This window comes from Aulostomus chinensis, chromosome 21 (assembly GCF_037954235.1).
Source record: "Aulostomus chinensis isolate RoL2024-O1b breed Wild chromosome 21, RoL_Achi_v1.0, whole genome shotgun sequence".
NCBI classification, from domain to species: Eukaryota; Metazoa; Chordata; class Actinopteri; order Syngnathiformes; family Aulostomidae; genus Aulostomus; species Aulostomus chinensis.
This window is the reverse complement of record NC_141340.1, coordinates 15,122,979-15,146,107: the sequence shown is the minus strand read 5'-3', so window position 1 is coordinate 15,146,107 and position 23,129 is coordinate 15,122,979. Positions and strand designations below refer to the sequence as shown.

General features: G+C 44.6%; 3 protein-coding genes across 3 annotated transcripts; 1 reads left to right on the top strand and 2 right to left on the bottom strand.

The window, feature by feature from the left end:
* Positions 1 to 392: 392 nt before the first annotated feature.
* Positions 393 to 1,239, bottom strand: LOC147241833 (uncharacterized). The gene is made up of 2 exons (XM_086191729.1): positions 672 to 1,239; positions 393 to 626 (listed from the first exon to the last, which is right to left on the bottom strand). The coding sequence occupies exons 1-2, from the start codon at positions 1,114 to 1,116 to the stop codon at positions 511 to 513; spliced, it is 561 nt and encodes a 186-aa protein (XP_086047855.1). The 5' UTR covers positions 1,117 to 1,239; the 3' UTR covers positions 393 to 510.
* A 2,253-nt stretch (positions 1,240 to 3,492) lies between these two features.
* lancl2 (LanC lantibiotic synthetase component C-like 2 (bacterial)) lies at positions 3,493 to 12,349 on the top strand. Its single transcript, XM_086191958.1, has 10 exons — positions 3,493 to 3,710; positions 4,544 to 4,748; positions 5,978 to 6,095; positions 6,204 to 6,411; positions 6,502 to 6,649; positions 7,174 to 7,320; positions 8,060 to 8,242; positions 8,438 to 8,614; positions 9,462 to 9,534; positions 10,138 to 12,349. The coding sequence occupies exons 1-10, from the start codon at positions 3,577 to 3,579 to the stop codon at positions 10,212 to 10,214; spliced, it is 1,470 nt and encodes a 489-aa protein (XP_086048084.1). The 5' UTR covers positions 3,493 to 3,576; the 3' UTR covers positions 10,215 to 12,349.
* Positions 12,350 to 12,670: 321 nt separating this feature from the next.
* On the bottom strand, positions 12,671 to 22,331 carry vopp1b (VOPP1 WW domain binding protein b). The gene is made up of 6 exons (XM_086191249.1): positions 22,094 to 22,331; positions 21,467 to 21,702; positions 18,112 to 18,170; positions 17,155 to 17,232; positions 16,405 to 16,538; positions 12,671 to 15,610 (listed from the first exon to the last, which is right to left on the bottom strand). Exons 1-6 carry the CDS (start codon positions 22,329 to 22,331, stop codon positions 15,384 to 15,386), a joined length of 972 nt encoding a protein of 323 aa, XP_086047375.1. The 3' UTR covers positions 12,671 to 15,383.
* Between the last annotated feature and the right edge of the window lie 798 nt (positions 22,332 to 23,129).

The following is a 23,129-nucleotide window of genomic DNA, read 5'->3' as shown; positions in this document are numbered from 1 at the left end:
AATGTGCCTCATCCAGATATACAGGGATACATACGCCATCTTGGCTGCATTCAGACCGGAGTGGTTTGTCTCCAATTCACAACAATAGGCAAGAGTAGAGTAGCAAGACCATAAAAAAATCTCCTCCCCAAAAACTCTCTGCTCCAACTTTGTGCCCAAGTTGTCTTCTCATCAGGCACCACAAAGTCCAGTATGTTCAGGCAAAACAAATGATGATCAGTGATTTTCAATAAAAGGTCCATCCATCTCTCTCTCTCTCTCTCTCTCTTTCTCTCTCTCTCTGTCTCTCTCTCACTCACTCACTCACACACACACACACACACACACACACACACACACATAGAATAAGGGTTCAAATAGATGTCAAATGTATTTCATATTTATTCACATAATACAAATCGTTGAAGCAGTGTAATTCATGGTGGGCTGTTGGATGAAGCCTCTCTTCACAGACATAAACTTGTTCCACACAGAGAAGATGGTGCTGACACAGTCGGACCAGCAGGTGTTCTACTGCTCAGTGTCAGTGGAGCTGTGGGGATCCATGTCCTCGTAGTACTCCCCAACATCAGTGCAGTAGAAGTCAGGATCCATCCATTCATGATAGGTGTTTGAGTCGGGACCAGGTTCTCCACAGTATTGATGATGTTCAAAGCTGGTGTAGGGACCAGGTTCTCCACAGCACTGCTGATACTCATAACTGCGGTCCCTGTGGTCCCTGTAGGTCATGAGGGAGGACTGGCCTCCTGGCTGGTCATGATGCTCCAAGCCCGTATGCGTGTGGATGGCTGGAGCAGTGTTGCTGTAGGGATGATCCATTTTGCCACCCGACTGTCTATCATGATTGCATTTAACATCCAGGACTGGCTCCCAGATCATCTGCATCACCTCATCCCCTGCACCATAGTACCGCCGAAATTCATCAAAGATGGCGTACAAGCCCTCATGCATGTCGGTGGCTGGAGCAGGGTTTCTCTCAGCATGAACCATTTCACCACCATGCTGTCCATCATCAGGAACATCCAGGACTGGCTCCCAGATCATCTCCATGACCTCATCCCCTGCACCATAGTACCGCCCATGGTCATCAAGTTGCAGGTCTGGATTCCTCTCCATCGTTGTAGTTTGGTTGAATTTCCTTCTTGTCTTCTCAACACAACGTGTTAAGATTTCAGTCGCGCTCCGTTTAACTGTGAGGTTTTCTTCTTTGTTGAGACACAACAGCAGTTGGTAAAGTCACCTTCAATATTCTGCACAAATATACTCATGGAGAGTTCTTTAATAAGTGTTTGTAAGTCAGAGATCAAAGACAGAAATAAGAGATCAAAGCACAGAATTCATTAATCAAAGACAGAACACAGAGATCAAACAAGCCACAGATCAAAAAGATCTATTGACGCATCAGCCAAGGATTTGGCCTTGTCAGATTGTCTTTGTTTCCATAGTGCACGTTGCTCTCCAATGATATTTTGACAGTATTTTTCTCTACGGTTTTCAGTGAGTTTTGTCTTAAGGATTTTTTTGCCTTTTGCCACTGTTTTTTTTCTTTGCCTGCTGACCTGATAAACCAGATAAACATCAACGTAAATGCAAAGGGATACGTTTTAAAGTGTCTTGTTGTAAAGATTTCTCTGTTGGGTTTCCCTTTACTTCAAGAGAGGTTTGAAGTCGCTTGAAATTTAGGTCAATTGAGTTGACATACAGCTGGTCTTGCCTGCCTTTACCTTCACACATGACTTATGTTAACTAATTAACTCACAGTAAAACATCGACCGATTTGTTTAACAGTCGATGCAAGCATGTAATATTGACGATGGCACGACTAAAGACCCCAGAAGATGCCCGGTGTAAACAGCAACCAGAAAAATACTAATCTTAAACATCTGCAGTTGTACCACTTAAGTAACTCAGTCTGAGTAAACCTGTAATGTGTGAGTAACATTTTTTTTTAACCCACTCTATAACGGGGGGGGGGGGGGGGCACAAAGGCTTTTCCTTGGAGGGCAAAAATGCAGACTAAATGAGGTTCCACGGGCCACAACCAAACACATTGTACTTTTTCTTTTTTTCTGTACCGCTGTCTCTCCTTCTTTTTTCTTACTTCACTCTCTGTCACCTTATCAAATTATGCAAAATTATATGTCCTAAATCCAACATTTTTAACAAACATTTCTACTTCTAAAAATTTTTTTTTTTAAATCCCACAGAAATATACTTTAACTTTTTTATTTTTTAGAACAAGGCTATTCATTTTTTTAAACTATTTGTTTATTTTTACATCTAGATGCCCCAGGACCTGGTTTATAAGCTTTACTGGACAGCATGATGAAAACTTAAAATTCTCAAAACTCAAAAATAAACCATTCATTTTCAGCCTGAAGTTCATCATCGCCCCTGAATGCTGACCCTGAACTAAAAATCAAACAAACAAACAAACAAAACTTAATTATTCTACTGTGGTGCAGTGGTCACAGCAAGAAGGTTGTGGTTCAAGTCCCGGCTCCAGCACAGGATCTTTCTGTGTGAGTCTCCATGTTCTCCCTGTTCCTGTGTGGGTTCTCTCTGGTACTCCAGCTTCCTCCCACAGTCCAAAGACATCAAGAGGGGACGAGGCTGATTGATACTCTAAATTGACCGTAGGTGTGACTGTGAGTGTGAATGGTTGTCTGTCTCTATGTGTTGGTCCTGTGATGGACTGGTGACCTGTCCAGGGTGAACCCCGCCTCTCACCTGAAGGCTACTGGGATAGGCTCCAGCCTCCCCACCCCCCACCCCCCTCAACAGAATAAGCAGAAAAAAATGGATGGATATTCAGTAACTTGAACTTTATACAGTGTACTAACAGCAAAAATCACTCATCATTGGTCTAAATCAATAATTGTTTTCATGTCAGTTCTGGTGAGGCTTTACCACCGCACCTCACAGGTGGACAGTATCAGCGAGTCAAAACGGAAGGCTTTATCTGTTTCAGGAAATTATTTAGCAGATGAATTTATTTTTCCAATTCAGTGACATCAGACTGAGACTTGTGTGGCAGAACTATTTAACTTGATTTTTTGATTAAATGTGGTCCAGTCGCTTTATGGAAGAAGGAAATGAGAATGATCAACTGAACTGTCTCCTGTTACGGTAAATGTTTGAATCCCTCCTGAGTCGCTGTGGTCGCACCCATCTGATGCCGATACAATGCAAGTTTCTAGAAATAATGCATCTCAAAGCAGGAGGTGAAATGAGGGAAAATGCAAGATGCGTTGTGCGTGCGCGCGCGCGCGCCAAAGGCTATTGCCTAATCCCAGCAGCACAGTGTGACACACTAACACCATCTGTTCCCCTCACATCGGGAGTCATCTGCTAGGACCGGACTGCTGGTACAGACACATCCCCACTGAAACAGGCGGATAACGCTGGGGAAAGTTGGTGGTGTGGCGTTCAGGCTGTCTTTCAAATCAGAGCGGAGGAGGGGAGGGATGGGGGATTTGATTTGCTAAGCAGCATCAGCAGCAATCTACGGGTCCAGTGTGCTCAGAGAGGAGTGGGGAGGATGAGAAAGAAACCCGTTGATGCGGTAACACATGGATGCTGGTACTGCATGTCTGCTCTGACTGCGGCTGGAAAGGCTGGGACGCTGCTGGGAGACTGAGGGCTGCTGCAACTACCGCCAGGATTACTCACATCAAGCTCGGACTGACTGCTGATCATATCGCCTCCTGGTAATAACCGATTCTGGCTCCCCTGTAATTGTCTGCAGTGTGTTAGTGGGCCTTATTGTAGGCTGCGAATAATAACAATAATCATCATCTGTTAAAATTGAAGCATTAATAGGGAAGTGTTTTACATTTCTTTTTCACATTTTCATTGTTTTTTAACCTGCCTTAACGTTTTGTTGTGGTCGGCTACTGACTGATTAAAAGGAGATTCAGATTGTGAAGCAATTCCCAATACCATTGAAAATTATATATATAAAAATAAGGGCCTATATAAAAATCTTACTCTTTTCAAGGTGACATTAGCTTTATTCGACGGGTGTTAAACGTGCTGTTTGAAATGTAGTTTATTTGTTATTTAATGAAAGTTTAATATGAGCTCACTTTCCCTCTCTTTGTTTCCCATTAGATAATTACATTCCTGCCTTTTTTCAAAAAATAAAGGAAAAAAGCCAGTCACTGCTAAAATAATTTAGTAAATGGAATGAAATAACCTGATAATATAACAAACCTTGTGTTACAGTAAGGAGTTTTCCTCATGTTAGGTCAAAATCATTGGAAAAAACAAAGACTGCATTAGAAATCATCACTTATAATTATTATGGTCATTATACTAAAGTTGTTTGTCTTGGAAATATTACATATTTTTAGATAAACTTCATTTATTTTAGCATTTTTTTCCATGTTTCTTTAGAAACAAGTAGAAATATTTTTTGCACACTTAATGTAGAGACGGGTTTTCACACAGATTTAACGATTTGATGACTGTTATTGTTTTTGTTTTTTTTAATAATTCAATTTTATTTTGACACGCGCTTTCCTCATTTTACGGCCCACAGCGTCCCTGAGGTTTTTTATGCCTGCCGAGCCGCCGTAGCGATGGGAGATAACATGTCTAAGCGACTCAAGCTGATCTCCGTCACAGAGGCAGAGATGGAGGAGCGTTCTTTTCCAAACCCGTACCCTGACTGGGACCAAGGGGTCCTCGCGTCGCACAACGGAGCAGAAGTAAATGATTACGAGCCGCTGGATGCAGAGGGAACGGTGAGAGGTTTCCTTCATCTGATGACATACAAACATCATAACTTGGCCCAGTAAAGGACCTCTGAATGGCACAGCTTGATTTGGGACATTGAAATGGAACCATGACGTTCCGTATCAACTCGTGACTTGCAGTCTAGTGATGTTTTTGCGAATGTGCCCCCAATTTTGACAACTGCAGGTGAAGATCCGGTCGCGCCAGTCACCGCGAAAATGTTGATGCGCATCTATTTATGTTGCTACGGCAGTCGTTGTACGGAAGCTTGGAGCGGCCAAACAGGCGATATTCGCAATGCAGCAATACTACTTTATTATCGTTGAACTACAAATAACAAAATTATACACATAGTTGAGCATGAGCATGTGTCCTGCTACCTAATTTGAGTAAACTATAAGTTGATATAAATTAGTAAACAATTATTCCATAAGTTGTTTATTTATTTCCAGACTTTGCACTTCTAAGAGTACACCGAATCTACCATGTACTACTGCTACTGTGTAGCTTTGGCATCGCCAACATTCATTACACATATGGTATATAGATAAGCACGTTCATCCTAGTTTCATGTGGTATAATTAACATTTACTCCATAAATAATTCACATGTGTATATATATATATATGGATGTTATACTCCTCAGAGTACATACCCAGCTACTGTGTAGTTTTACTGTGAAGTTTTGGAGTCATATAAACTCAAAGATGAAACAAAAACAGCGCGTTTGTCCCGCTGTGGTGTTGGACATTCAGCTAACCTGGTGACTAGCTTTCATTTTACTGTGTTGCTGTTTTGTTCCCCTCCCATTCATGTCCACTCTCTCTTTGTCTGTTGTCCTGCTTCGTCTCTGTGGGTTCAACAGCCATGTTAGGCTGAATTTACTTGTTTTCATTGCCAAAAAAGTTCCTTTTGAAGAACTTTTTCATTGAACTTCAATGGGATAATAAACATTTTTCATAAGTAATTCCCAAGCCTGATATTTGATTAGTCGCACGAAAGCTAAAACTTGGGAAGAGATGAGGGCAGTGGAGCGAGGCTGTCTGGTGAGGCAGGGAGGCGCTGACTGAAGCGTGCGGTTGAGTGGCTGTTAAACACAGCAGTTGCGATATTCATCGTGGTTGATGACATCGTCCATCACTCATGGCTGTCAGTCACAACCACTGAGCCCGCTGCCATTTTAACATCGTGGGTTGAAATCCCGCTGAATTTAATTCTTGAGGTCTCTCATCTTCAGGTGAGTTCAGCCTTCCAGAGGAAGGTCCAGAATAAGATCAAAGACCTGCTCCAGCAGATGGAGGAGGGCCTGAGGACCGCCGATCCCCATGACTTCTCCACCTACACGGGTTGGACAGGTCTGATCCAGCAGCTCTGACAAACAGTTCTGATCCCAAGTGTGAAGTTGAGTCAAGAATTGCTAGCGCAGTCAAGAGTTTAACATCGAGGTACTCTCTTCACCCTAGGGATTGCCCTGCTGTACCTTCAGCTGCACCGCATCTCCCAAGAGGCGTCTCACCTACAAAGAGCGCTGGACTATGTAAAGAGAACCATGAGGATCCTGAATGGCCGAAAAGTGACCTTCCTCTGTGGTGACGCAGGCCCACTGGCAGTGAGTGCTGTGGTCCACCACAAACTTGGCAACACTGCTGACAGCAAAGATAGTCTCTCCAGGTGAGTGGCTGTATTTTCATTCTCTGCATGTCTAAAAGTAAAACTTGGAGTACATGTAACATCAGAGATTTTTATTTTTTTGTCCATCAGGCTCCTCCAGCTGCAGTGCTCACTGCTCAGTCCCGACTCTGAGATGCCTGATGAGTTGCTGTATGGACGGGCTGGCTACCTGTACGCTCTGCTCTACGTCAAGAAGGAGATCGGAGCCGACACGGTGGATGATGACACCATTACAAAAGTGAGATACATTTTTGAGGACTTTATACAGAGCTTGGTATGCTTTTGTTTATTTCTCCTCATTTAATTTTTCTCTTTCTTTTTCCTGGAGGTGCAGCTTTATAAATGAGTTTGTTGCTGAGGGATCATAGTTGGGCCATTTGTGCAGCAGTCAAATTTCTTATCACCTGCTTCTCTTTCCAAATGAATCAAGCTAGTCTCCTCCAGTGCCAGTCTCCTCCTACAGAGCCTGTGTGTGTGTGTGTGTGTGTATGTGTGTGTGTGTGTGTGTGTGTGTGTGTGTGTGTGTGTGTGTGTGTGTCCAATGACAATTCTCTAAAAAATGTGAAATGTGTACTGCTGGTTTGATCCTTTCCTCTCAGGCACAGGAGTGAGGTGATAGCTGTGATAGAGCGCTGCATGACTAAGCATAACCTACATGTTTTAGCAGAGGTGGTGTAATGCAGTAAAAAGGCTCATAGATGGTCTGTTTTGTGTTTCTGTGTCACACACTGGGGTTGTTGCTTTTCTCCTTCTGTCACACAGGTAGTGACGGCCATAGTAGAATCAGGGAAGAATCTGTCAGCGGAGCAGAAGAAGACTGAACGTTGTCCTCTGCTCTACGAGTGGCACAAGAAGCAGTACGTTGGCGCTGCCCACGGTCTGGCTGGGATCCTATACATGCTCATGCAGGTGAGAGCAGACAAGAGGCTTAATGCATTCATAACATGGGATTTCTGATTCATGGAGTCCTTCTCTGCATTTAGAAATATTTGAAACACTTGTGTTCTTCAGTTGAACAAAGCAGTCTTGTGCCTGTTGTTTGAGGGGCATGGCCATGGGTCACGTGACCTCAGAAAACATCAAAGCCATCCAATCTCAATGTGATGTCATTCTGTTGGTCTGGACCGGTCAATTAATTGGTTGCTATGCTCTCGTTTGACCAAGTCTTTTTAGCCCAGCAATCGCAGTGTTAATTTCATAAGCAGAAAAGCGCAGGATGAATCTATTTTTTTCTAGCGGGAGCCAACTACCAGGGCCGGCGACTGAAGGTCAGTGCCCTTTAGGGCTGACTGAATCACATCAGTACTACAAAGCAGTCTCAAATCTGTCAGTGCGGCCAAAAAACTCTTTTCATTGGGCGTAATTTGGTAATTTAAAGGTAGCCAGTCGCCCCATTGGATCGCATTATAAGTGGTCTGGGACCACAGGCAGCTCTGTCATTGCTCCATACTGGAGCGATTTCCAAAATGGTTGTTTCCATTACCTTGCTTAGATTAAAAAACTTAAAATAAAATAGGCTCTAGGCTGAAAAAAATGAAGTTCCCTTTAACCAGGAATTGCTACATTTAACTTGACTCTCTTTCGCACTCTCTCTCTCTCTCTTTCTCTCTCTCTCTCTCTCTCTCTCTCTCTCCTCCCCCCTCCCCAGCCAGGAGCAAAGATGCAGCCAGACTCTCTGTCAGAGTTGGTTCGTCCCACCATCGATTATGTCCGTCACAAGAAGTTTCGTTCGGGTAACTTCCCGTCTTCACTGAGCAATGAGAGTGACCGGCTGGTTCACTGGTGCCACGGAGCGCCTGGAGTCATCCACATGCTCCTAATGGCTTACAAGGTGAGATTTCTGCTTTATGAACCAGACCAGAATAACTAACAGGATGAAAATGGCAGAGAGAGAGAGAGAGATGAATATTGTGAATATTTATTTACCGGATTTTTGGTCTCCCGCTTATGATATTAAAGACTTTTTTCCCATTCATCTGTTTCAAATTTTGTCCCAGTTTTGATGATTAAACCTGTGCCTCCCCAGGTGTTCAAAGATGAGAAGTATTTAAAGGAAGCTGTAGAATGTGGAGAGGTGATCTGGCAGCGGGGACTGCTCAGAAAAGGCTATGGTATCTGCCACGGCACTGCCGGAAATGGCTACGCCTTCCTGTCCCTGTACAAGCTCACGCAGGAGAAGAAATACCTCTACCGTGCCTGCAAGGTAAAGCTGTATTGATGCTAACCAATCAGAAGCAAGGGTGTGTTTTTGGAAGGCACTTAAAAATTTGTGGGGTTACTTGGAAATATCTTTTTTTTTTTTTTTTTTAATAAAATGAGTTTGAATAGGAAATAAAGCAAAATGAGAAATAAATATGGTCGTGGTTAGAAGTAAAAGATTAATATGTGTAAGGATAGTTGTTTTGCTTTTTCCAAAGTACTTTACTTCTTCAAAATATCATCATTGGATTCATCTGTTCCCCATTTCCAGTCAGCTCCATATTTCTAATCATTTTGATTGGACTAGCAATTCCTAAGTGAGCGCCGGCCCCCTTGGACAGAGCGCCCTCTTGACGTCAAACTTTGCCACCGTGATTCCGTCACAGAAAGACGGGGACTCGTTGTGAGAGCTGTTGTGCATAAATCTTCGCTAACGCCAAGCCTGCGGAAAAACAACGGGAGATGAGGAAGGAATTTGACCAAGTAAAGCGCCGGATTAATTCCACTCACCCACCAGCGTGATTGACGCACGTGTAACTTCAAGGCAGAAGCGCTGTCAATCAGTCGGTAGATCATTCCCTCTCTCTGACTGGTTCCTCCAGTGAGGGCTGTCATTAGAACGCCTTCCCGAGGTCAACCAGGGATATCGTTTCAGTTGGTGTTAGCATTTGTATCAGTGAGCTTCGTAAGTGATTTATTTGTTAGGGAAGTAATCCAACAGAGCGAACATTGACACTCTGAGTAAAAAAAAAAACCTTAAATGAAGACCATGATCAAGCGCACTAAGATGTCATCAAAATAAATGGTGTTTGTTGACTTGTAAACATGACCTGGTTACTCCCTTTATCTAGTTTGCCGAGTGGTGCTTGGACTACGGGACTCATGGCTGTCGCATCCCAGACAGACCCTACTCTCTATTTGAAGGTACCAAATATGAATTATTTCTTTCTAGAAAGATCGAATGAATCCGTCTGACAACCCCCGCCCCCCACGTCACATCCTTTTAATGGAAACAGTGCTGTCATTTATGCAGGAAAATGGCCAGTTTCAGTCTGTGTGGAGGTCTTCCAGTTCATTTAGCCGGTAATAAAAGAGTTGGGGCCAAAACAGAACAGGACAGAGTTGAAGTTCACCACCGACTGTTGGTCCAGGCTTCACTCTGATGACCCCCGTCACCGTGTACCACCAAAGAAATACTTCTAACCACAGCATGACTAATATGACTGCTTTACTGTTAGCTTCAGCTAACAGCCCTTTGATGTGTTAAATAATATTAAAACTGACAAGTTACGTTCTCGCCGGGTTGCAGCTTTCTAGCTCGCAGGCAGGTAGTTGAGGTTCTGATGTTCTTCCATGAGGCCGAGGACAATAATCGTAAACTCTGCTTAAAAAATATGATTGAAAAGAGAAATATGGTGATTTAAATACTGGATTTTGGAGAATTTTTACTGGAGAGTTGCACCGCCAGAACAACTGTCCGCATCTATCAAACCTGAATGACGGACAGCGATGTGTTCCTCCTCTCAGGTATGGCGGGGACCATTCACTACCTGTCAGAACTGGCAACACCTGAAGCAGCCTGTTTCCCTGCCTTTGAACTTTGACCTGCCAGCTGCTGGCCCTGGGGGTGAGGGAGAAGAGGGGAACGAGCTACAGCCGAATGTTTGCTGGAAGGTGGGACAAGGTTGTAGCCGTACGTACAGTTTCAACCTTGAAAATGATTGATTAATGATCGAAGTGGACGGAACATGAACCTGTCACTGGTTCGAGCAGGGTGAGTGCAATTTGTCAATGGATTAAACCACAGATTTGTTTCATGAGAAGAGTCTTTTGGAGCTCTAAAAAAAAAGAATAGCAAGTTCCTGCTGCTTGACAGAAATTAGACCCAGTGTTCAGTGGTAGGAGCCCAGTGCTGATCATGGACGTTTGTGTTGAGACTCTTTTGTATAATTTGGGTCAAAATGTGCTGAAGTGGGTCGTCCAGTTGGGAGTGTTGTTTTCTAGCTCTGTGGCTGCATGGGCTCCTTTGTGTTCTGATTTAATGCCTTCCTCCGGCTGAGTCCACACGGGTTCATTTGTGGCCAGGTGGGGGATGATGTGTCACTTGAGTCCTCGTTGGCCCCAGAGACCCCCAGACTTCACGCACGGAAACGATTGTGGCCATATAACAGTAATATAACACTGAAGCCTCTCTGTGTCTTTTTTAATATCAGTATAAATTTCTGTTGCTTTAAAGTAAAGCCACATTACCTGTTGTTTATTTCCTGTAGAATCGTGCTAGTTTTTGCTTTTTTTTCCATTTGTCCCTCTGGCCTTGCCCTCTCTTTTGCGAACAAATTCACTCACAAGTTCCTGCAAAATGGAGAGAAAAGCAGTGCTACTTGTTCTTCAGTGTTTTAAAATTGTTTCAGTTCAGACTCAGCAGCGGAGCACCAGAGGAAGAGCATCCGAAGGTGAAGTTACTTGGGACGATTATTGATCGTCACTGTACTCTAGCAGTAGCGATCTCAGATGGCGCTGGCGTCGTTCAGGTGCGAGGCTGCCATGAGTCATAGATTGAAGGCGTGACTGAATGGCAGAAGATATAACTCACCTTGTGAATGAACAGCTGGCAAGACACACACACACACACACACACACACACAAGCTTCCAGCCTGGGTCGCCCTCATGAGGGTATTTTTTATTCTTGATATTGTTATTTATTATTTTTGGGGGTTTCCTGAAGAGGAGTGTGTCCCAGCGGAGGCAAAGACTCATTGTTATTAACGGTGGCGAGCTGACCCGGGAGTTTGCGCTCTTGCACCAGGGGCTCAGATCTGTAGTATATTCTCAAAATCCTCCATCAAACATAAATCAGAGACGTAGGTTTTCCGTACTCATTCTGCAAATACCTACTTTGTCTTGCCCCCCTGATTGGCTCTGACCCTGATCCGTGTCGCTCCACACAGGCTGAGGCACGATAGTTGTGTGGGTGAGTTCAGGAATGGGCATCCAGCCTTAGCGCACAAGTATGTCGCCCTGACTTACCCAAATATGGCTAAATCCTCGTCACAACCCTCGTGTGCTGTGTCTGGCAGAGCTCGCGTTAATGTTAGCATTGGTACTGGCCACGTGTGCTGAGCCACTGGGGGCGTGAGCACCATCCGTGGAGATAGAGGGGTCACACAACAGGAGGATACTGGAAGTTTGGAACCTCTGGTCTGTATTATTATGAACCAGTCTGTTGAGCGACATGCGCAGTGTCCGTTGGGAATTGGCCGGACGCGTGTCCCTCTACAATTAAACAGGAAATAAAATCAAATGGGAAGAATTAACTGAGCTTCTCCGATTGGAACTCTGCTCTGGTGCAACGGCTGTTAAGTTAAAGAAGTAACAGAACACTTAACTTGTCAACTTGGGTTAAATGTCACTCTAAATACAATTTTCTTAAATTTAACAAAGTTTAAATGGCTCACTGCCAAACTCTCTAATAAAATTGAGTTGCATCTTGCATGAGTGAGTTTGTTTGCAGGAGAAAGAGAGGTTTTGATGTTAGCAGTTGCTCATGGGCTTCGTATTATATAGCAATTCCTGTTTGGCTTGAAATGTTTTCATTGAAGTCCTACCCTATCCCTGTGGCATGTGCTATTTTCAGTTTATTGGTGACCTGTTGTGAAAAGCTGTTCTAATATTTTTAAATTGTACAAGTTGTTTCACCAAATACATGCTTCAATAAAAATGTGTCATTATGCACACTGACTTTGGAAATGACTGTGGATGTTATTTTCACCAAAGTGTTCGATAATCTTTGAACATTTTAGCAATGTTCGTGCAACGTGGATGGCTTAAGACAACTTGAAAATAATAATTCTAGACCTTGCTAGTACGTTTTTGTTATTCACGTCAATGATTCCCCCACCGTGTCGCTGTTTTACTTTCTCGTTCTTTTTGGCGATGACACAAACTTGAACCGGAGGCGCAAAGATCTCAAGACCCTCCTCCGTGATGCCAACTGTACCGTGAAAAAGTTTCTGAATAGTTCTGCCTAACGAAGTCCATTTCCAAATGCCAATTTTATTATTTTCCATGATAATTAAAAAAAAACAAAAAACAAATACAGCAAAAGGTCTCACCTTTAACTCAGTTCGCATGAAAAGAACTACATCAGTTGCAGTCATCAGAACAGTAGCCCACCCGGTTGGTTGGAATTGCCAATGTTGTGTACCTTCGAGTAAAATAATACTATTATTACAACCTCACGTGGGTCGGCACTTCCTCTTCTTACCTCCAGAACATTTTTGTAGTCCAATAGCCTCCAGTCAGATGCACCTGTTCTGAAAAGCTTGGAAAAGCGTCAGTGTCTCAGATGGACATTTTTCATACGTGGACTTTATTTTCACACTCTTACATAGTCCATGGTTTCATGAGCACATTCACAATTCCACTGTTGATGTAAACGGTTTCTGGGCGTTGTCTTAATCTGGCAGGTTGCTGGTCTCATGTGATCCATTGCCCTAACAAGTCTGCGTCCACATGTAATCTCACAAAACAGGACACTGTGATGCTTTTATTCTGGCATCAACATTTTAAAAACAAAGACTTATGAGGAGGAAACTCGAGACAAAGTGTCGCGGTCTGATCTTGCAGGTTGTGATTTTGCAGGATTTGTTTTCTCGGAGGACAGGATTCTCGTCTGGTTCAGTCTGTGGTCTCAGAATGGATCCTAACCACTGCCATTGGACCAAGTCACATCTTTGGCTTTGACATCACAGGTTTAAGTCTAACCGCCGAGCCAAGTGTGGTAAAGAGCAGTCAATGTAAAATACGGAGGAATCATCAGGACAGCTTAGCGATACTGTGGATCAAGATGCTGCGAGGGCCCTTAGAGAGCCACCTCTGAGGAGCTGTCAGTCCTGCTGTGTCATCACCGCATTTACTACAACGCCATCCTCTGATCGTGTTGCTTGGTTTGTGTAGGTCTGGTACCTTCACGGTAGCATCCGCTATTAGCAGCAAATAGGCTGTTCGCTACCGTTACTAGGATCCCAAACATCTCCAAGGGTCCAAACAACAGAGCGATGTAGTCCAACGCTGTCAGTCATTACCATCGGCGACAGGAAGCCATGTTTGAGATGCAGACGTCGGCCACGGCGTTTTGTGTTGTAACAACAATGTGGCAACGCCATTTGTGAAAGTGTATTTTTGGAACAACTTCTGCCGGGCGTCACACAAAAATCAATTTCCAACTCTCACACGGAGGTTTTATTTTTGTATTTCTCATTTTTCATTTGAGGTTCAGGTGGAATCTTTAGAACTACTATAGAACTCTGTCACACTAATGAGGAACGTCATCCATGCTCTCTTGTCCCACATTGAAGAACTCACTGTCACAGCTGGAACAAAAAAAACGTGATTAAATTGAACTCAAACTTCTTCCTGGAGCTACAATTTCAACCTTAACTTTTAAACTTTTTCAAACTTAAAAATCTCTGTATTAAGAAATATGGATGATATTTAATTAGAAGATGCACCCACTGGTAAAACCACCCCAGCAACAGCCAACCGACCGGTGTGGATTATCACGCCGCTGATGTCCTTTATTTGTGACTGAACAAGTGGGTGTGGGGAACTTTCTGTGCGAGGATGCAGATGAAGGTTTTATGTTCCAGGTCATATATCGGCCCGCACAAGCCTACCAGACTCCTGCTGACATGGTTGCACGTATCAACTGTGTCTCTGTCTAGAGGTGAGAAGACTTAGATTAAATGTGTGCTTCTTTTTTTCTCAAAATATTGAACGTAAACCTCCCACTGTGTCCAACAGTGTGTGTGCTGGGACGTAAGCTGGATGGTGTAGATTCAGCGTTGATTGGATTCGCTGGTCTCGCTGGGAAACAGTACTCATGAATTCGGAAGGTGGAATAATTCGGTCGCCTCATTATGGGAAGCTCAGAATGGCCTCAGACTATTCTTTGCACGAATGCTCATGTTTTTTGTGGAAAAAGGATGTTTCCTACCAACCAGTATGACTCAGAATGGAATGACTTACAGTAGGTGTAGCAAACGGGTTCACAGCTACATCTGCGTGGGCCTTGATTTTGAAATATTCATTAAATGAAACAAAACGAAGAATGACGTGACCGTCCAGGACTTCTCTTGACTTCCTATTTTGGGTTTAGGCGGTGTTTTCAGGAGTGGAATGGGTGAGATGGCTGCACCCTGCTGCTGCTGTGTTTCCTCTCACAGAAATGCACAGCAATTAGGAGGGAAAGCCGACACTCACTCACTCACTCACTCTCTCAGTGGTCACTGAGGTCCTGGCATCATCACGGCTGCTTTAACATCTTGAGTGACACCTACTGTAGTGAGAGCCCATACTTGAGAGAGGGTGTCATCTTTAAAATCGCCTTTTTTAATTCGATGTGCTTTTTGACCAATCAATTGAAAATAGTTCTTATTAAATCACTTCCCATTGACATAAACAGTATCCGTCTGTCTACTACAGTGTGAGATTGAATGACATTTGACATTGTGCAGTTTTGCATTGGGAGGGTGGAGGAGCCCAGCGATTGGGTCGGTCCCTGCTCAGCCTCAGTCCAGCACAGCCGGCAGGTTCACTACACATCAATCTACACAAATCAAGAGTGAATGTCAACAGCAGTGTGTGTGTGTGTGTGTGTGTGTGTGTGTGTGTGTGTGTGCATCTAGACTCTGTTACTGAATTTAGTTTCTCCCCCAGGACACAAGACTCTTTCCCGTATCCGTAGCTTCGCACCAACGGTCCTTCTTCTCATCTACTTTGCTCCTTGTGAATATTCCTTCTTGTCACTGTTGTGGAATATTTGTTCGTAGGGTGGTGGCGGATGGTTGCAGTAAGACGGAGGCGGTGGAAAGGCGCCCACCATCATATGGGTGGAGCCGGGCTGTGCTGGGAACACTGGGTGGGTCATGGTCATCACCGGGTCGCCATTTGTCATCCTGTTGACCCCGAGGCTCTGAATATTTCCAGGCTGCTGGGAAACTGCAGAGAAGACAGTTATTGTAGTGTGAACTGATTTAACTCCATCAGCTCTCAAATCATCCCTGTGCTGTCAATGCGTGGTTAATAGCCAGTATGTTGGCTTGTGTAGTCAGCTGTCTTTTGCAAAATTGGTGTGTGCATTAAGTATAAAAAAGATTAGACATTACACAAAATACATTTTGGTCATGCATCCTGGCACCAACCTGTGTCCAGCATTAAAAATGACTGTGCCACACCCCCAAGAATCCAGGGATATTTTTGCCTGAGTGTTGTGATGCAGGTATGACGATATCCACATAGCTCGTGAGTGTTGTGATGCAGGTATGACGATATCCACATAGCTCGTGAGTGTTGTGATGCAGGTATGACGATATCCACATAGCTCGTGAGTGTTGTGATGCAGGTATGACGATATCCACATAGCTCGTGAGTGTTGTGGGTTTCAGGTGCATGTACAGCTTCTACGCTAGAATGTGGAGTTCATGTTATCTCAGATGCTGTCAATGGATACATGACGCACACACACGAGCAAATAAGATGGATCTCACTTGACCGACAAAACGCAGGATATGCAATGAAGCGGTCCGTATTCTCTCATGAACCCCGGACATATCCAGCTGCAGTGGTCTTTTTCGCACGATATTCTCTCAAATACATCTGGGTGGTTTCTGCTTTTCTCTAAAACAAATGGTTTGGCTGTAATGATCGGCTACAATTCACATGCCGAGTATTTATCGAATTCTTCTTTTTCCCTCCTTGTTTCACGGCGTTTGTTAGTTTGAGTCTGGCTGTACCGGGAGTGGTGACAGGGTGCCTGGTGAAGGAGACGTTGAAGGACGGCTCGTCTGTCAGGGAGGACAGGTACATCCTCCTGCGGATGAAGAATCCAGCACCACAGCAGAAGAGCACCCCCATCATCAGCAGCACCCTGAGAGACACAGAAAAATAAACACGGAGGAGAGACGAGAGGATGGATGGATGGATGGATGGATGGATGGATGGATGGATCTGCACTGGTGTGAGAAGTGACGAAACCTCGAATAAACAAAATGGAAAAGAGATCCCTTTTTTTCTGAGCCATTACTGATTATTAGTAATTCAGGGGCTGTTTTGTTTATGCAGTACACCAGGTACTGCTACTGCAGTACTGCTAATACTCACGCAGTGATTCACTGATTTAACCCAGTACATTTCAGTACCACCACAATTTCCAGCCTCCAAAGTCTTAAATAAAACATCATCTCACTCAGATTCAATAAAAAAAATGACATGGTACACTATGGTGCAGTGAGTGAGTCATTTGAAGTATCAAACATGTCTTATCATAAAATCTTGTAACTCTTGGTGAAGTCTGAAAAGCTGGAAATGATCATCGTGATCATCATCAGAGAACATTAGGAAAAAGTCTCAGCTGGCAGGACGCAATCACTGAGTTCTCCTTTTTTTTAAACAAAGCTACCATGATAAGATAATATTTGCCCTGCTACTTTCTGAGGGGTTTGTACTTTGGTTTGGTAGTATTTCCACTCCTGAGAGGTACTCACCAGAAGTACCAGAGTCTCTGGATGGACAGGACTCTGACACAGCAGCGAGTCCCACAGCAGTCCTCGTAGGAGCGACATCTGTCACAAAAAGAGGCGGAGTCAGTAAAAAGATGCAGGAGGGTTACCGCCCCCGTCAGTGTGAGCCTGGAGCCGTCGGCGCCTGCGACCGAACCCTTTTGCTGCTCCTGGGTTTGAACTCTCCTGTTTACTCAGGTTTATTTAAATCAGCAGCAATAAGGAAATGCTACCATTCACTGAAGAGAATTCTGACGGGGGGGGGGGGGGGGGTCCCAAGGTTTCAATGATCAGTAACTTGCAAAACAGTCTAAAAACAAAACCCACATAAAATAAATGCATGATTTCGATCCTGCCATATTGAAATAATACTCTTCTTTGCCTCATCAAAATCAAATCAGTGTCTGTGGTTTGTCACAACAGCCCATTGCAGTAGAAGACATTTCTCATGTCTGCAATGCTCTTCCCCGCCACCGCAGCGCTACAACAACCTGAGAGTAAAAGCTGCTGCAAATTTGTTCTCAGTTTACCAAAAAACAAGAAATAACACCAAAAAAAAAAAAAAAAAAACAGAAAAAAACTGAAAAAAAGAATAGGAGCAGCTCACATGACAAAAACCTCACAGGTCATTGTGTGTCTGTGTCATGGATCTCACCTTTCTTGTTGGTTGAGTCATAATTCAGTTTAGTTTCTAAACTTTTGAGCTTTTTGAATGTTGTCTCATTCAAGCACACACACACACACACACACACACACACACACACACACACTGACGGTGGAGCTGCAAGGTGCCAACCTACTCATCCAGACCAATCAGGGGTTCAGTATCTTGCTCAAGGTCACTTCAACATTGTCACCAGAGCGAATTGAGGATCGACCCAGCGACCCTTTGGTTGCTAGACAGCAACTCCGCGCCATGCCGCCCCACGGCAGAGTACTTACATGAAGTATATCGGGTATCCTCCCTCAAAATACCAGCAGTACTTCTTGGCCTCTGCAGTCTAAAAAGACAAAGACAAATCAAGTTCTTACTACAAGCAGACCAAAGAAGTTCGTCTGTTGTTTAAACATCCCAAATAATTCACTGAAGGAAGCCAGGAACCTAAAACACCTGGAAATGTTAAAGCAGACTCTGGCTTCCAAATGAGAAAAGGGAATACAAAAAAAAACAAAATTCGGATAAAGAAAAAGTATTTGCAACTTTGTCTCGCTGCCATGAGAGAATCCAGAGACGAAACCAACTCGTGCCAACCAAACAATTGCTGTTGTTTTGAAATCTAAAAACTATCAAAGAGGATCGTGTGGACCTGATTTTTTTTACAATTTTGGAATTGAAATGTGGAACTGATAATTACGGTGATCGACGAGAGCTCGTCGAGTCGAGTCGGGTTTGTTTGTGTGTCTCGTGACACTTTGCAAGAGATGCAACTGAAACTCGAACCTCATCACTCACCAATGCGACGTTGAAATTGGTGAGTTCAGGACACGCAGAAATTGGAAAGTTTGGTATTGGTTGGAATTAATATTTAAACTTTTTCTTCCATCGCACAAAGGTACTAAATATCTGTTGAGGCTTTGACGAGCAGAATGATGGACATTTTAACTGCAACAGTTAAACCCTGCAGCCTGAGTCTTGACCTGGATGTTCTGATGCTTCGTCCACTCTTCGGCTGTTCGTCATCTTATGATTTTTACTATTAAGATGTTGTCCATGTCTGGGGGCTCGCTGGATGTAAACGATAGGTGTCATCAAGATGTTACCAACAGCCATCGGGCTTTTCTTCCCGTCTTGAAGACTTAATTTAGAGTTCAAAACGTGATCTCGCAGGAAAGAACAGATTTGAGCACAGGAGCCTTTCCTGAGTGAGACTCACTGTCCTGATAACGTGGAGCCTCCAAGGCCACACAGCGAGTCCAGTCTGGGTCAAGTCAAATCACAATGAGTTGAGGAAGTCACTATTAAACGTGTAAAAATGACCGTATTAAATCAAGATACCGCCAAAGAAAAAAAACAAATCCTAAAGCTGAATTGCACACCTGTCTGTTTCCAGGGGCCACCCTGACCCGGAGAGACCTGCTTGTGGTTTGTTCCTGCAACCAAATGATATTTGCTTTCATGAAACAACCGAAAAACCGACACTGAGGAAGTTTCACTTGCAGGAACGTACAGCCGTTGTTTTATTTCCAAAGCCGAAGTGGAGGATGACATCTGAGTGCAGAATCGTTGTTAATCACAAACAGATGAGTTGCTCCGGGCTGGGAGGTGGCGAGCCTTCGTCGTTTTAGTCTCCACAGGCGCCACACAAAGCCTGAAACAGCATCTGGATCTTCCTAAGTTTCTGTCTCTGAATTAAAATCCTCATTTGGCACAGAGGACACATTTAACCCACACAATAACGGGGGAGGAGAGGTCCAGGTGAGCAGGCGACGAGGCACAGCTGATGACATCACTCTCCTACCAGCTTGTTGAACTATTCACGGTTTTACTCATCAGATGTGTTTGCCTTACTGTCTTTCTTTTTAAAGAAAAATCCTACATTTGCGTTGCTTTGATGAATATCAGGTGGAATGTACAGCCACAGAGGTGATCTTCGTTTCCTGCTCTGACGTTGCGTTACGCCAGCTGATTCCTCACTGCCGTCTGATAAACCCAGTAACCAACTGGTATCTGGGCTCCTGTCCTCTTCCACGGCTGTCAGGGGGGTGGAGTTCCAGTCTCCAGCAACAACAACATTTACGCGGCAGGTCTCACTGCCTACACCTGATCCTCTGATCCTATCCTATTTTTTTGACTGATTATACACAAGCAGTTTAAAACCTGCCAACAGAACTCAAAGAGTACCAGCTGCTCCTTCCACGAACAGACCTGTGGCCCGGACCCGGCCATTGACCTGCGGGTCTGGATCACGTCCAGACTGATGCGGGTCAGGGTGGTGGGGTAGGAAACAAAATGAAGTGAGCAGCATCGAACTGCCGTTCTTGATGCCTGCAGCAGCCTCAAGATACACTTGACTAAAGAGATCTTAATGGACACTTAAACACACACACACACACACACACACACACACACACACACACACACACACACAGTGGGATGTCTACAGTCAAGCTGCTATTCAATTGCTTCTTCGGCTGATTCCTGTGCCAAACATTAACCTTTATTCTCAACCCTTTGCATACTAGGAGAAAATGTAAATCCTAACCCTTCCCGTCACACGCTGTCGTTTCACGCCGCGGTCTGAATGTTTTGTTTTGTTTTGAATCGATTGAAGCTTTTCAAAGTGAGTCCAAACATCAGCAATCAGCAGCCTCATCCAACACTGCCAGGTTAGGCCAGAAGCATTCATCCTAGTGAACGCAGCCACAGCAGCAGCAGCACACCGTCTGTTTCCCTCCCCTCTTCCTATGAAACAGACCAGCTCACTAAATCAGCCGAATGAAATCAAATAATAATAATGTGAGTTCATAAAATATAAAGAGTGTCAGAGGTGGAGCGGTGGAGACTGGTGCGCTCTAAAGAATCACGTTTGAGCTCACCAGCTGCTCCTCCTCCTCCTCCCCCCCTGTGAATGATCCTAAAATCACCTGACAATCACACTCATCCGAGGATGCACACATTCCCCCTGCAGCTTCACGAGAACAATCGGTGAAAACGCTTGTGTTCCCATTTCTCTTCCTACTGAGAATAAAACAGCAGAAAAAACATAAACACAGTCATTTTAGATATCCTGGACTACATTTGGTTGAAGTCCCTGCTTGGATACACAGAAAGTATTTGTCCTACAGGCCCGGTAACCTAGTGAGGATCTGGGCGTAAAGACAAAGGATTCATTAAAAGGTTCTATTGTTCAGCCACTTCACGTTCTCTCCACACGAGAACTCCCTAAGCAATTCTTACTCTCGGTAAACACTAGTTCTTGTTCTCAATCCAAAGACTATTGACATCGCAACCGAGGAGGCGGAGGAGGTACAAGCCCACAAAACCAAACGATTTTATTATCATTCTCTGGTTTTTGGTGCCTAACTTGCATGCCGAGGTTACCGGGTGGTGCCTTGAATTTCATTGCGACCCCGGTGTGCCACCTAGGACGAGCGCGATTTGGGCGTCAAGCGAAGGAATGTGGACTTGTTTAAATTCTCAATTGAATTTGGCGAACATCGCTCCACAAACAATGCCAGGACACGCTGGTGCTCCAGCCTGCTGGAGGAGCAGGAACAACAGCACACCGCATCTACACTCGTATGTACACCGGAGAAGCTGACGTCGTTAAAAAGAACAAGAGCGACCATCTCTCACCTCCAGAAAGAGCCAGAATGTGAGGGCCAAGTCGGCCAGTTGAGTCCTCATTTCTCCTTTGCCGTGTGGTACCCAAATCAAGGAGGGGAGGACGGGGAGGGGGCGCTCCTTTATCCCTATGTGGGTCTCATCCCGCTGCGAGAGACCTCCACAGATCAGACACGGCGGACGGAGAGACCTCCGGGCGGCAGGAACTAGAGGACCACCAGGGTGACGGCCAGGCGGACAGAGATGAGCTGCATAGTAGGAAGCTGCATTAGCCGGGAGATGTTACTTTGACACACACACACACACACACACACACACACACACACACACACACACACACACACACACACACACACACAAAGAGAGGGCAGAGAGAGAGAGAGAGGCAGAGAGGTCCCGCAGGGAGAGCGTGCAAGCAGATGAATGCCCCGCAGACACGCGCCCCAGAGCCGTGTAACTTCTAACATCCTCGGGACACAGTTCTAAAAGACAGTTACCAGTTGGACAGTGAAAAGATGAAAAGAAAAGGCGAACAACCTCGTTTATTTAACTGCAGTATAACTAAAGTCCAGATAGCTCATTAACTGGAACCATCAGTGGTTCTGAACGTTGTGGGATCAGGAGTGGACGCGCGTCTACCGGCGCTGCGGCTGCAGAGCAGCGGGAGTTCAGAGGGCGAAGTCACAGTGCGATGGTTCAGCGGCCGTGAGCCTCCTCGCTGTCCCTCTGCGCGGGTCCACGAGTGGGTCACTGATTTTGGTGGGGCACCTGGCCTCATATTAGCCGTGAGCCTAGCCAGAATAAATCCGCCTGGACAAGCCAAGCATCTCCGCACCACCGCATGATCTATGACGTCATCAGTAGTACTGTAGATCATTCGATAAGGCCACTCTCTGCTCCTGTAGCTCATTTACCCCTGTTTCCCTCCCACCATCACACACTCAACGAGCTGAATCCATGTCATAGTCATAGCGCCACCGAATGGTTACAGGAAGTAAGCCTGATGAAACGCACACCAGATTTACATCAGCAGTCTTCTGCTGGCTTCATGTCATGTATAGGAATGCAACACGGGGAGAGCCTCATCTCTAGCCCCGCCTAGTGGAGGCAGGAAGTAATATTTGTCTTCATGTGCATGCATTACTTTAATCCATGCAAAAATATTGCCTTAGTGAAACTGGAAAGCCATGTAGTTTGGTATAACTCAAGCAAAATACAAGGTTACAGACTTAAATAGGAACATATTTGGTAATTATTGACTTAAATGTAATAACATGGACAGGAACTTTGAACGTTTCAGTAGTTACAACCATTCAATGTGGTGACTGAAGTTCTAATAATTAGAGGTCCTGATCGTGCACCACATGCAGCTGTTGTAGTTACTACTGATGGCCAGTGAGCGTCATCATGGTCATTACTGCAACGGGTGTAACCGTGACGTTACTGCAACGGGTGTAACCATCATGTGACTGCAGCAGGCGTAACCGTGATGTTACTGAAGCAACTCAGTGGCCAGCCTCCAGCCCCGGAATCTGAATTCCTGAATGTCTAAGACGAAGAACAGATGAAATGTATTAACAGATGAAATGACCTTGTTCAGGCACTGCCCTTTCTATCAAATGTCAATGTTGACACCGGTCAGATTCAACTTTAGCCGACACTCCCAAATTTGTAG